The sequence below is a fragment of the Engraulis encrasicolus genome, chromosome 11 (genome assembly GCF_034702125.1).
Source record: "Engraulis encrasicolus isolate BLACKSEA-1 chromosome 11, IST_EnEncr_1.0, whole genome shotgun sequence".
Taxonomy (NCBI): domain Eukaryota; kingdom Metazoa; phylum Chordata; class Actinopteri; order Clupeiformes; family Engraulidae; genus Engraulis; species Engraulis encrasicolus.
In genome coordinates, this window is record NC_085867.1 from 12220009 (window position 1) to 12233541 (window position 13533).

Sequence of the window (13533 nt, forward strand, 5' to 3'; positions counted from 1 at the left end):
CACATGCAAGCACGTACACACACAAACACACAGGCACACGCACAGAGACACAGACACAGACACACGCACAGAGTTCATCAGTATGTGAGTGGAGTGTCACGCACGCACACACAGGCACACAGACACAGACACAGACACAGACACACGCACACATACACACAGAGTTCATCAGTATGTGACTGGAGTGTCAGTCTTAGAGCCATCAGGACAGACCAGAGTTAAGCTCTTGCTCCTCTCACCAGTCAGTGCAGTCCCATGACATGCCTCATGTAGGCTATGAACACAGACCGCTCATTATCTGTCTCACACACACACACACACACACACACACACACAGACACACAAACACACACGCATACACACACGTGTATGCATGCACACACACATGCATGCACACACACATGCACACACACACACACACACACACACACACACACACACACACACACACACACACACACACACACACACACACACACACACACACACGTGTGTAGCCCCACACACACACACGCACACTGAAGAGAACTGAAGAGAAACAAAGAGCCTTTCAGTAATATAATGACTGGACACTTTGCCTCCCTGTGTCTTCATAACGGCAAGCTTACACACCAGCTACGCAAGCTTACACACCAGCTACGCACATTTAAACAGTCAAAGAGAGGACCACTTGACAAGTGGCACTTGTAAATACACAGCAGTACACACACACGTACAGTACAAACGATACCATAGTAACGATACATAGAGTAGGACACATTACATCTGTATACAAAGGTCAATAAGTCCTCTGCCTCTCCCTCTCATACACTCGAACACATTTGTGTACACCATTTCTTCTTCTTCTTCTTCTTCTCTCTCTCTCTCTCTCTCTCTCTCTCTCTCTCTCTCTCTCTCTCTCTCTCTCTCTCTCTCTCTCTCTCTCTCTCTCTCACACACACACCCACCCAACCACACACACACACTGATGGCAGGAAGTATTGTGAGCAGGTGACTTACGTACTCCTCTCTCTGTAGCTCCTCTAACTAGTTAACACACACACACACACACACACACACACACACACACACACACACACACACACACACACACACACACACACACACACACACACACACACACACACACACACACACACACACACGAAAAAACAAACACTCACAAAGGCCAGTCAGATTTCAGTCACTCCGCTTCTCTCTCTCCTGGTCCTGCCGCTGTGACGGTGCTCTAGTCTATAGATGGCCTGTAATCAGCTGCCTGCGCTGCAGGGGAGAAAGTGACCTCTCTGGGCGCGCGGTGCGGTGCGGTGCGGTGGGTCTCTTTTCTTGTTTGTTCGGAAGCTACAGACCCAGGGAGGGAAGAGCAGCGTGGAGGGAGGAAGAGCCCCGGTAGCGGCCCCTCCCGACGTGCCTTACTTCCTCTTACCAGAGAGTTCACACAGGAAGCACCCTCCTCTCTCTCTCGCGCTCTCTCTGTCTCTCTCCCCACAGACTTCAAAAGACACAACTACTTGTATAAATAGTAACATCTTAACCTAAACATCTATATGTAATAAAATAGATTTATATCTTTCTTCCGCCATCTCTCTCTCTTTCTGCTTTGTTTCTACACCCCCGCAGTGAATTGGCCCTCCTCCATCCTCCCCCAAAACCACAGCTAGAGAGAGAGAGAGAGAGAGAGAGAGAGAGAGAGAGAGAGAGAAGGAGGAGGAGAAGATTGCACCCAGCAGTGCAGGAGACCACTTGTGGAGCTTGACTACCGGTATACTGATTAGTAATGCAGATGCATCTCTCTATTATATCCCTAAGCTTATAGGCTGGTCACACACACACACACACACACACACACACACACACACACACACACACACACACGCACGCACATGCACACACACACACACACACACACGCACACACGCGCACGCACGCACGCACGCACGCACGCACATGCACACACACACACACACACACACACACACACACACACACACACACACACACACACACGCACACACACACACACTGTACAACAAGCAGGAAGTAGTCTACTCTCATTATTGTGAAATGACAAAAGCAGACACTCAAGATGCACTGACACTGGGTGCAACTAAGCATACTGACACACACACACACACACACACACACACACACACACACACACACACACACACACACACACACACACACACACACACACACACACACACACACGTCACAACACAGTGCACAGTGAACTCACACAACTCTTAAGCGATTAAGAAAATGCAGTGTTAAATCAACACTTTGAGAGTAGCCTACTTTGGGACCAATTGCACGTTTTTACGTCTACTTTTACTATGCAATAGCATGACAATGGCTAAAAAGAGGACTTATTTGACACTGAAGGCCTACGTAGCCTACTCCATGTGTTTACAAGAATTACACATATTACTGCAATCTCATCCCATGACACTGTGTTTCGTCGAAATCAGCAGTCTTGGGAAATCACAGTGGAAGTTTTGTCCAGAAATAGTTGTTGTGAGACGAATACAGGCGCAATATAATGGCTACCAGCTGTTGTTCAGTAAGCATAGCATAGGCCCTACAGGGGGCACTGTAAGAGAAGACACCAGACGGCCTGTCCGCTTTCTGACCCCTCGGTTCTTTAACTACAAAGTTTCTATTGGGTTTTTTTTCATGAGTTCACACGTCGCAGCAAAGGAAGAAACCCAACAGCACACTCCACAAACTCTGTCGGTGTCACTGCGCTTTATCATTTTGACGAGATGTAGCAAACAAAGGGCTGTCGGCATTGGGATGCAACGTGCTGCCTGTTGCAAGATGAATGTCTTCATTGTCCTGATAATTCCCAACTAACCCATAGTCCTACAACTGTGCCAGAGACACATTGGCCAATTTGACAGTGTCTGAATAGAAGTAAAGAACTGTCAACAACATAACATTTCTGTTTTCATGGCTTCGCCCACATCTTAGATTCTCGGAGCAGACAATTATGTAAGAGCGAATGAGGCTGGCGAAAGAAAGAAATCCATCTCACTTACAGCATTTTTGTGCGGTCTTACGAAATTACGACAGATAGAGACTACAAGCTACTTAGGAGTTAACATAGCAATGTTTTTTTAGTGTTTCCAACTCGTCTGAGCCAGAAGCCACTACTTACCGCAGCTGTTCCACAGCCAGCATCTCTGCGCACAGGGAAAACTGATAAAATCCACGTCGGTTATGGAAACCGAACGATTTAAGGCGCAACATTTGGCTACGCGTAAATACGCGTTTCTTTTCTTGGACACAAAACGTTCAAACGCAACGCGCTACAACTGTAACAATCACAAGCCCTAACCTAGACGGTGCTTGTTGGTATGCGAGGCTGCAAGCTCTGAGGACTTCGAGGAGTCAAATTTCATCGTGAAAGTTTTCCTCACCAGCAAATGTAAACCATGGAAGACAGAGGACATGCCATCCCGGGCCACGCACAGACTCATACTGCCCCCCCCCCCTCTCTCTCTCTCTCTCACACACACACACACACACACACACACACACACACACACACACACACACACACACACACACACACACACACACACACACACACACACACACACACACACACACACACACACACACACACACACACCAGCCAAAGTCAGATTATAAATGGTTACATCGTGCGGGATGAGGGATGGCGTGCGGGATGCTGGATGGCGCACAGGGCAGTCTATTTGTTTAGGAATGTACTTTTGTACGCTGGTCATATCTACAAGAATTTTAGTCTGCGAGGTGAACCGACAGCCGGAGACTGATGTTGTTTACAGATGGATGCATGGTTGTTTAGGTGTGCACAGTTAACCCTGTAGGGCCTACTGTATCCTACATAGGTCATATCAAAATATTATGGCAGTGTTTTTTTTTAATTGTTTTTTTTAGAGAAGGTTGAGAACCACTGCCATTATCTTCTGATATGGCCTATGTAGAGTAGGCTACAGTACAGGGTGAAATGCATCATAAGCAATAATAAGCAATTAGCAAATACGCAAATAAGCATAAAGCACAAGCAAAATCCAATAATAATGGATTTTTTGTATGCTATTATTGATTATGCAGTATGATTATCCAGCTTGCTAGAATGATGGGGTGGGAGTGTCCCAGTCCCAGGGAGATGAGGGGGCCCCAGAATTGGATCTTCATTACATGGTGCGTATGTACAGTATTGGGGTAGAGGGGCTTTCAGATGAGTTTGTCCCCTAGCGAGCCCAGCCAAAGCTGTGGGCAGCCCTGCTGATGCATTATGTTTAGGACACTTCTCCTTTGTGTTGTCTAAAATAGGCTATTAGTATTTAAGGGCAGTCATGGCTCAATGGTTAGAGAGCTGGCCTTTAGATCAGATGGTTGCAGGTTCAAATCTCACCCTTACCAGCAACTTCATCCATGACTGAGGTGCCCTTGAGTAAGGCACCTAACACCACATTGCTCCAGGGCCTGTAAGCAATATTCTGTACCTAAATAACTTTTAAGTCGCTTTGGGATAAAAAGTGTGAGCTAAATGTAAAATGAATAAAATTTGCTTTGCAATTCTTGGGGAATTTAGTTGGTGTATATTTATCTACTGAAATGATGACGGTGGAAGTGAGCCAGTCAGAACCCTTTCATGCAGAGCCTATGTTATAACCTTATTGACCAGCGTATAATAATGGTAATAATAACTATGTCTTCATCTGTTACCTAAGACTATTGGCAATGCCATTGCAACATTGTTGTAGCAGAAGATTTTCTAGCAAATAGGGAATAGGATTGCCAGCGATTCTTTCTGTATAAGGACTACATCTTTCAAATGCTCAGATAAAAAGTTGTGAATGAGTGACGCAGGCATTAGTAGTAATGCAAATAGTATCTTTATTGTTATGCAAAGACTAACACATGCAAATTGGTTAAAGCAATTGCTTACATCTGGTTAAATCTGGATTTTATGCACACAATCCACTGAGACATCCTCCTTTCAAACTACTGAAAAAAATAGACTCCAGACTTTGGGTGTTTCTTCAAAGTGAAGTGTTCTAGGCTTGCTATGGCCAGTAACGTCCATTTTTCGCAGGAGTATCCAATTATTAATCACACTTGGAACTAGTTATTGGATAGCCCGTGGTGAAATCCAGGAAAAATGGGCGTTACTCGCACTTGCAAGACAGAACACTTCACTTTGAGAAATTCCCATTTTTAAGAACTGGGCTGGACTGGTAATCTGGCATACAGGGTGTTGTCCCTTGGGCCCATACTAAGAAGGTGATTCAGGAGTAAACCAGGTTAAATTAAGAGGTGAATCATCTAATAGAAGAGCCTGGAGTCCTCATTTTATTTTAAATGAGGACTCCAGGCTCTTCTATTAAGTGTTTTAGCTCTTAACTTAATTTCACTTAACTTAACTTAACTTTACTCCTGAACCAGTCCCAGTTGCCTATATTAATTTAGTTTGTTTGTTTGTTTTCTTAAGGCCCACAGTTTAGAGGGGATGGCCCATTGGTTCACCTTCAACACAGAGAGTGGAAGGATAAAGTAAAAAAAATAGTACATAGAACAAAAATTACTTGTGTATGTGCGAGGGGCCAGTTTAAGCCAAAATGCCCGAGTGTTTTTTTTTGGGCCCAGGCTAGCCATGATTTAAAACATCGGGACATGGACTCAGTAATAATACAAAAACATATATCATATAAAAATAGACATATTAGTTTTGTTAATAAAAACTAGAGATGTACAGGATCCAAGATCCGGTTCCGGATCCGGCAGGATAATAGGGTTTTTCAGACTATCCGGATCCGGCAGGATCTTAAGCAGTGAATCCGGTATCCGGCAGTTACCTAAAAATCAGGATCTGGGGCATCTAAGCCGAGGGGTAGCCTCTACTTTTCAGTCAGTCTTTCACAACCCCAATCGCTGCATGGAGTGAAAGCCCTTTGGAAGCGGCCGTTTAAGGCAGTGTGGCAGTAAACCAATGAGTCTTAAAATTAGTTTGCGCCAACGTGATAAAAAGGGCCCACATGTGCGAGTTGGCTATGTGTTTCAACCCTTTCGTAGGATCCGGTATCCGGTTCCGGATCCGGCAGGATCTTAAGCAGTGGATCCGGTATCCAGCAGGATCCTAAAAATCAGGATCCGGTGCATCTCTAATAAAAACTCAATTTTATAAAAACATCTTCATTTCATTTATAAGTAAAAAATTACTTCAAGAATAAAAAAACCCTGTGCAATAGTTGAGATTTAGGTTTGGAAGGATTTTTTGTTGTTGAGGTATGCATACTTTACAGCAACTTTTGCACAATACTGCATTTATATGGTACAATCAAATGACAGATACTGTAGTTATGCCTTTCCCCTGATGTTGGCTATGGATGACAATAGCATGGAAATGGTGGACAGACCAACGATGAAGGCTGATGAGGTGATCAGTTTCTTTACTTAGGTTAAAGCCCACACATCCAAATGTCTAACTTGGGAGCAGGACAATGAAAGATAAACCAGATAAAAACGAAACAAAAAAACTGTTTCAACCAGGATTTTCTGCTACCAATTATTTCATTTTATTTTTTCCGTACGGTTGAAGTTGATTTATTTCTTTTTTATGTGATCAGTTTGTGTGATCAGTTCCTTTGGTGGCAGAGGTGGCAGCAAAGGGCTTGGTCAGGCGACATGCTGCTTTGCCTCCCTTAAAGCAGGGGTGGGGAACATTACATTTTTCATTCAGAGGGCCACTTCAAATTCATCCGAGGGCCATACTATGAACACAAACCAGGATTTCCCCCTGCACTTTAGGCCTATATTGAAGGCAGCCACCTTTAAAATAGACCCCACCGTCTGTAGGTCCCCTGAATATAACTTAATTGTATTGCAAATGAATTTTCTAAGATTTCATTAGAAAATATGTCATCATGTGAAGCTGCATAACATTAAAATTATATTGGGGGCCGGATAAAACGGCCTCAAGGGTCGCATACGGCCCTCGAGACATAGGTTCCCCACTCCTGCCATATAGTTTCACTTCATAGCAAAACTAACCATACCCTACCACCATCTGCACTAGCCTTGGAATGCCTGTGTCTCCCATTTCTAATGCTACTGATTATGTCCTCTCTTGTAGGTGCCTAGTTTCCCCCTTTGCTATACAGCAATACGCTAGCCAACTACAGGGCGTCCAAAAAATGCATACACACTTTGAATCATCCTAAAGTAGGTATTCTTAAATATTCATGTCATTTTCAACATGTAATAGAATACACAGACATGCTTTTATTGTTCGTTCTCCACCTGTTCTCAAACTGACATGCATTCTGGTCCGGTAACTGCTGGCAATGCCAATCACACAGGCGCGGAGTGGCCGTCGGGAGATCGGGGACTTGTCCCGGTGGGCCGCGGCCGTGAAATGGAATAATTCGGCCACCCTGTGTTCCCAACCGGCCCTGACATTAATAGATAATACTTATAAGCACTGAATTCCCACTTTCTCCTTCCCTGTTCAGAATTCAAGGTGACTAGCCAGTATTTATACCGTATACCAGACGGCAATACCTCACTGACGGTGTCAAACAGTAAATTGGCCACACCCCTTCTCTACTGATAATTTTCATACACCGTAGATCGCGGAAGTTTACAAGATCTTAGTAACACAGTTTCGTTTTCAGTATTTGAAGAACCTGTGATATGTATATTGGTTACCAAAGGATGGAAATATGAATAAATTATGGTTTATTTTCCGATTTCCACACGACTGTTACAGTTTACAGTCTTTCCAGTCCTGATTCACTTGCTCTGTGGTTATTGACTTGGGTTACGAACAGACTCCACCAAGTGGTAAGGAAGATAACTGCACCTAACAGAAGCAAGATAACTGCACCTAACAGAAGCAATGGGTTTTGTTTTGATTTGTTAGACCTACCAGTATATCTCCTTATAGTCGAAATAATATTATTATCATACATATATTTATATGTGGTACATTTAGGATGTAGCCTATGTCTGAAGAAATGGAACAAAATAATTACCACACAAGATTCTGATGTGACCAGTGCTGGGTGTGTAGGCTAATAAGCTGTGGATTAAAGTAGAGTGATTGCAAGAAACAAAGACATTTGCTGCGAGAAGACAGCGTTTTAAGGTAGGCCTACACCGTTTGGTTATACATTTTGTTGACTTATGGTTGTGGTTTGAAGTAGCTAAGTTTGGCTTATTTGCTGCATGGTGGGTTTATTGCACAATGTAGACAGACTTTTTGTAAGTTAGGCTACTATACTATATTTTGTAAGCCTACTCTTCTAAAAATCCCCACACTCAAAACTTTGTGCCCATGATCATCCTGTCTTCCTTAAAGCGATCCTATGCAACTTTGACATAAACACATAGATATAAACAACTTTATAGCGGCCTCTAGTGGTTCTGCCGAAAATGTGCATTGAACTAAATTAGACAGACATTGGCTTCGAGATTATGTGCGAATTAAATTTCGTCGTCTTCTGTAATTAACCAGATTCCCTTCCTTGCATTCAGTTCTCTCCACTTCTAAGGGGCTTTATCATATGTGAGATTCCCCCCTTGCTTATGAGTTGGCTGCTTCGTAATTCACTTCACACAACTGCAATCATGTTTGCACTTCCCTCAGATGGATATTATTTGATCCACTTGTTCTCGGCAGATATCCCCGTCTTTATTTCACATTTCCAGTAACTATATAGTACCTGTAGCCTACATTAGAAGAACGAGGAAACAAACGGCTATTTTGTTGTCATAATAACGATTTCGAAGTTGAGGTGACAAGACGCGGTTTTATCTCCTGTGGTGTTGAAGTAGCCAGCTTTCAGCAAGACCTCCTTGGCTGCTGCTTAGTTAGCAAACGAAGGAATAGGTCTCGCTCCGCTCATACAGCATAGAAATCTAGACGCCCCTAGCGGCCACAAATTGCACAACAACAAAAGGCGCGGCGCCGCCAGGCAAAACTGCAAGTGCTGTTTCGGAGCAGGAGCACTAGGCGGTGATGGAAATATTGCCATTTTCCCCATTACGGGTCAGTCAAGCAAAATCTTGAGTACCAAGCCATTTCATGACTATGAAAAAGTTGCATAGTGTTTCTTTAAACGATATTTCAATTTCAAACTGTCAAAATGACAGTGGAGTGCACATTTGCATGGAACAGTAGCGTGATGTAGCCTAACCTAGTAGGCCTATGAATGCTTTGACTGTGATGATGACTCCAGTGGTGTAGTCTACTTTTTGAAGTGGGTATATTTGAGCATTTTTTGATGTGTGTATAGTCTGCTGTATATATTTGTGCTATTGTAAATAATGGATCAATCAATTTTAAGTGGGTATACTGTAATCCCTGAAATTTTGAAATGGGTGCGTATACCTGCGTTTTACGTAGACTACACCACTGGCTGTGCATTTCATCAAGGTGTAGGCTACAATTCTCCACTTCAGGTTGATATTTTGACAACACTAATGTCCACATGTAGTACGACTGCAGATTTCGTGGCTTTTGTCTTTTTGGTTAGGAAACCATGTTCGCTTTGTTTTTTTTTGTTTTTTTTAAGAGGGCCGCCAAGGGGAAAATTCTCCCGGTGGGAAAAGGTGGGCCACTCCGCCCCTGCAATCACACATGTCTATTGGAATGTTTGTGCATTCACCATAGACCTCAGACATTAGTTTGAGAATAATTGGTGACAAAACAATAAATAGATGTCTGTAAATTCTATAGACTTCAGAAAATTACACACATGTAAAAAAAAACCCTTCTTTACGATGATTTAAGATGTGTATACTTTTTTGGACACCCAACTAAGCTCAGAGTGTTGAATAGAGAGACCTGTTTTATCTGTATTTCTACTACTGCTAATACTGTATTCACCACTTAGTGGGCCTATACACGTTCTCCACGGCTATTTAAAAATGCATAATGTGTAATTATATACTGTAAAAGTCTGTAAAAAATAAAACTGTTCATGTTAAATATCTTGTAGTATGTCAGTTGATAGTTGTCAGAGGTCTTGGTTACAAATATGTGGATATTTTGGACCGAGCCCACCATAGTTACGGTATGGTATGGCGAGATTTTACACTGGTGTCTCTGTGAGGAGCTGGTCTATGTCAAAAATGCCGGGGCTGGTTATTTTCTGGTCCCACTTCTTCAGCCCTGTCCCCAGGTGAAGGATCTGACTGATCAGCTCGGGCTGCATTTCCCAAAAACTCTTAAGTAGTACTTAAGTATGAGGTGCCGCCTAGGCAATACAGTATATCACATCACCAAAAGTTTATACATAACATAACTGTATTGGCCTACATACAATGTTTTGTTCTGGTACATGCGAATAAAATGGTTGCGTCAAGTGCATGTGCCAGGTAAAATAGCGTATTTATGATTTTTTAGTGATGATATGAGGCCTGCTTCTGATATTGCCTAGAGCAGTGTTTCCCAACCAGGGGTACGTGTACCACTAGGGGTACGCGAGCACACTTCAGGGGGTACTTGGAAAAATGTAATTTTGACAAACGTATGGAGCTTAGTTACATTGGGATAGAGAAAGCGGTATAGAACTTGACTGGGGGGTACTCATGGCACAACGAAAATGCTTAGGGGGTACACAAGACAAAAAAGGTTGGGAAACACTGGCCTAGAGGGCCCCTCATACTTAAGTACTATTTAGACTTAAGTACTACTTAAGGGTTTTTGGGAAACGCAACCCTGAATGATCAGCTCCGGCTCCCGGCCCATGCTGCCCCTGGGGTCTTTATCTGACCTCCTCCATCTCCACTCGGTCGTCATCCTCAGCTGCCGTTGGATTCTACAGGAGAGAGGGGAGAGTAGAGAATATAGGGCAGTCATGGGTAAGCGGTTAGGGCGTCAGACTTGTAGCCAAAAGGTTGCTGGTTCGACTCCCGACCTGCCAGGTTGGTGGGGGGAGTAATTAAACAGTGCTCTCCCCCATCCTCCTCCATGACTGAGGTACCCTGAGCATGGTACCGTCCCACTGCACTGCTCCCTAGGGGCACCATTGAGGGCTGCCCCCTTGCATGGGGGCATGAATGCAATTTCGTTGCGTGCAGTGTTCACTTGAGTGCTGTGTCACAATGGCAATGGGAGTTGGAGTTTCCCAATGGGCTTTCACTTTCACACTGTCTGTTCAGCAGTGATGGGCAAACTGCATTCATTAGTTATACCACAGGTTCCCAAACCTTTTCAACAGGGATCTCCTTTTGGACTTAAGAATGTTTTCACGACCGCCACCCTCCCACCATGGTCTTAGCCTAGCAATTCCTAGCCAATTTTTTTGTCCACTAATATTGCTATATTTTCCATTAATAGTTTGTCCGCTAATATTGCTAGAAATCCACAGGACAGCAAATATATATATTCGCTGTTAGCTGTGAACCTGTGGATACCCCGTTTTAATGCAATGTCCTTTTTGTCCACGACACACCAAAGGGTACCCCCGTGACCCCTGAGGGGTCCTGACACCCACTTTGGGAACCACTGAGTTATACAGTGCCTGCCCCATGCTCCTAATGACCTGGGGTCACCTGGCCAATTCAGCCAGGCGAACACACAGCCAGAGTCAGTGTGCTGACTTTTAATGCCAAAGCCCTTATGGGTAAACTACCTTTACACATTTTAATTTACTTTCTTTTCAAGACAGCACTTACAGGACTAGGTCATCGGAAAAAAATACTTTTACATACTCCATTTACAAGAACGTAACTAGGAAGAACAAGAATTTTCATGATTTGCACCTAAAGCTTGGAATGAACTTCAAGCCACTCGAAATCCTGAAGCTCTTCCATCCATAAATTCTTATAAAGACCTGTTAAAATCATCAGATGCAACTTGTTTGCTTTATGCTTTTTGGTTGTCTGTGTATTCTCAATCTTGTTGTGTTTAATTCTGCTTAGATGTTATGTAGCTGTGGTTGTGTTGTCACTTGTGGTTTTATTGTGATGTAACTTCTTAAGCCGCCTTCTTGGCCAGGACTCCCTGGAAGAAGAGTCAGTCTAACTCACTGGGACTTTCCTGGTTAAATAATATTATATAAGTACCTCAACACACCACACCACACAGTTGTCCTCCACACCACACCATACCATAGCACAAGGCACAGCATAACAAAGTTGCAAGACATACAAACAGTACGTACATGTATGGGGACATGGGGACGTGATGGGGACCAGAGCTCGCGCAGATACCCGATGGGGATCCACATGAGCGTGAACACTATGAGTAGGAAGCCCACAACCGCGCACCAGTAGGGGTACTGGAATCCGTAGTACATTGGTGGGTGGTGCATCGCCAAATTTCCCGCCAATGTTAACTGTAAAAACACACACACACGCACACGCACACACACAAACACACACACACAGACACATACATGCACACATATACATACGCACACACACACACACACACACACAACACACACACACACACACACAGAACGTAGATGTGTTAATTAGCACAAAAAAACAGACAGGCTCCATCTATTGGAGGGGTTGAATGTAACACATTGCATGATATACCACAATTACATTTTAAATGTTGGCTCAACAATTACTTTAGTGAAACATGGATGTTAAGACTCACCACAGCTATCAAGGGGGTGATGCCCATCCAGCAGACCTTGAAGAATATGTTTGGAGCTTTCCCCAGAGACTTGCTGAACATGTCAAACAATCTCGTCGGACCTATTCCAGAATTCACATGACACAAATCGACTTGAGGTATAACATAAAATGACATGTATGTGTTTGAGAAAACATGTGCTTCAGCCCTAAGGTGACGTAAGACATGCACATTAAAATACCAGTGTAAATTAGCCTAGTAAACTAGCTCCACCCGCCAGCGGCCAAAATTATTTTTGCCTATGAGTGGGTCTAGCCTCGGACCATGCCACAATGCCGTGAATCTGGCAAACCAATCACAAAGCATGAGAGTTGTTCTGATTTGTTTTGAATGTTTCGATGAAAATCGGACGGGGTTTTCAGGGAGTGACGACAAAACGTTGGCCAATAGGCACAGACACAGTTTGAAAAACAACGGGTTGTTTCCATCAACAATCTTCCGATGTATCGTTCATCGAGGACAAATTAAATTATACATTTAATCTCACATTTAGTCTGGTTTATCAGGCTAAGTGTTAATATGCATTTACATGTAGTTCTTGCTTTAGCACACTGCACGGGCAAGTCTTAAAGGACCACTCTAATAGAAAACGTTAATGTTATGTGCACCATTATTCAAAACCCATAAACCTGAATCATTAATTAAGTAAAAAATAATTTGGGTTTATAATTTTATAGTCTTTAGTTAATTTACAAAATAAACATTTCTGATTGGATGTGACGTCACAAGACGAATTTCATGACTCCGGAAATATCGATTTTTACAAGAATTAAAACAAGATTTTTAATGCTTCAACGCTGTTTTATATGGCATTGTAGGCCTACTGTGGGTACCGGTAGTTGTTGTGCCTACCAGTGATGCGCGGGTCGACGAAAAAACAA

General features: G+C 43.3%; 2 protein-coding genes across 4 annotated transcripts in view; both read right to left on the reverse strand.

Moving 5' to 3' along the window:
- rassf2b (Ras association domain family member 2b) overlaps positions 1-3466 on the reverse strand; it is a 15934-nt gene extending 12468 nt beyond the window's left edge. The window contains exon 1 of one of the 3 annotated variants that reach the window (XM_063209887.1): positions 3423-3466. In XM_063209887.1, the coding sequence (XP_063065957.1) occupies positions 3423-3460 (38 nt within the window). In that variant the 5' untranslated portion in view covers positions 3461-3466. The other 2 variants (XM_063209885.1, XM_063209888.1) reach the window with 2 other exon arrangements.
- A 7196-nt stretch (positions 3467-10662) lies between these two features.
- LOC134457887 (sodium- and chloride-dependent GABA transporter ine-like) overlaps positions 10663-13533 on the reverse strand; it is a 40590-nt gene continuing 37719 nt past the window's right edge. The window contains exons 13-15 of the mRNA XM_063209892.1: positions 12614-12714; positions 12168-12341; positions 10663-10820 (exon numbers count right to left, since the gene is read on the reverse strand). Of these exons, the coding sequence (XP_063065962.1) occupies positions 10767-10820; positions 12168-12341; positions 12614-12714 (329 nt within the window). The 3' untranslated portion in view covers positions 10663-10766. The remainder of the gene's footprint in view (positions 10821-12167; positions 12342-12613; positions 12715-13533) is intronic.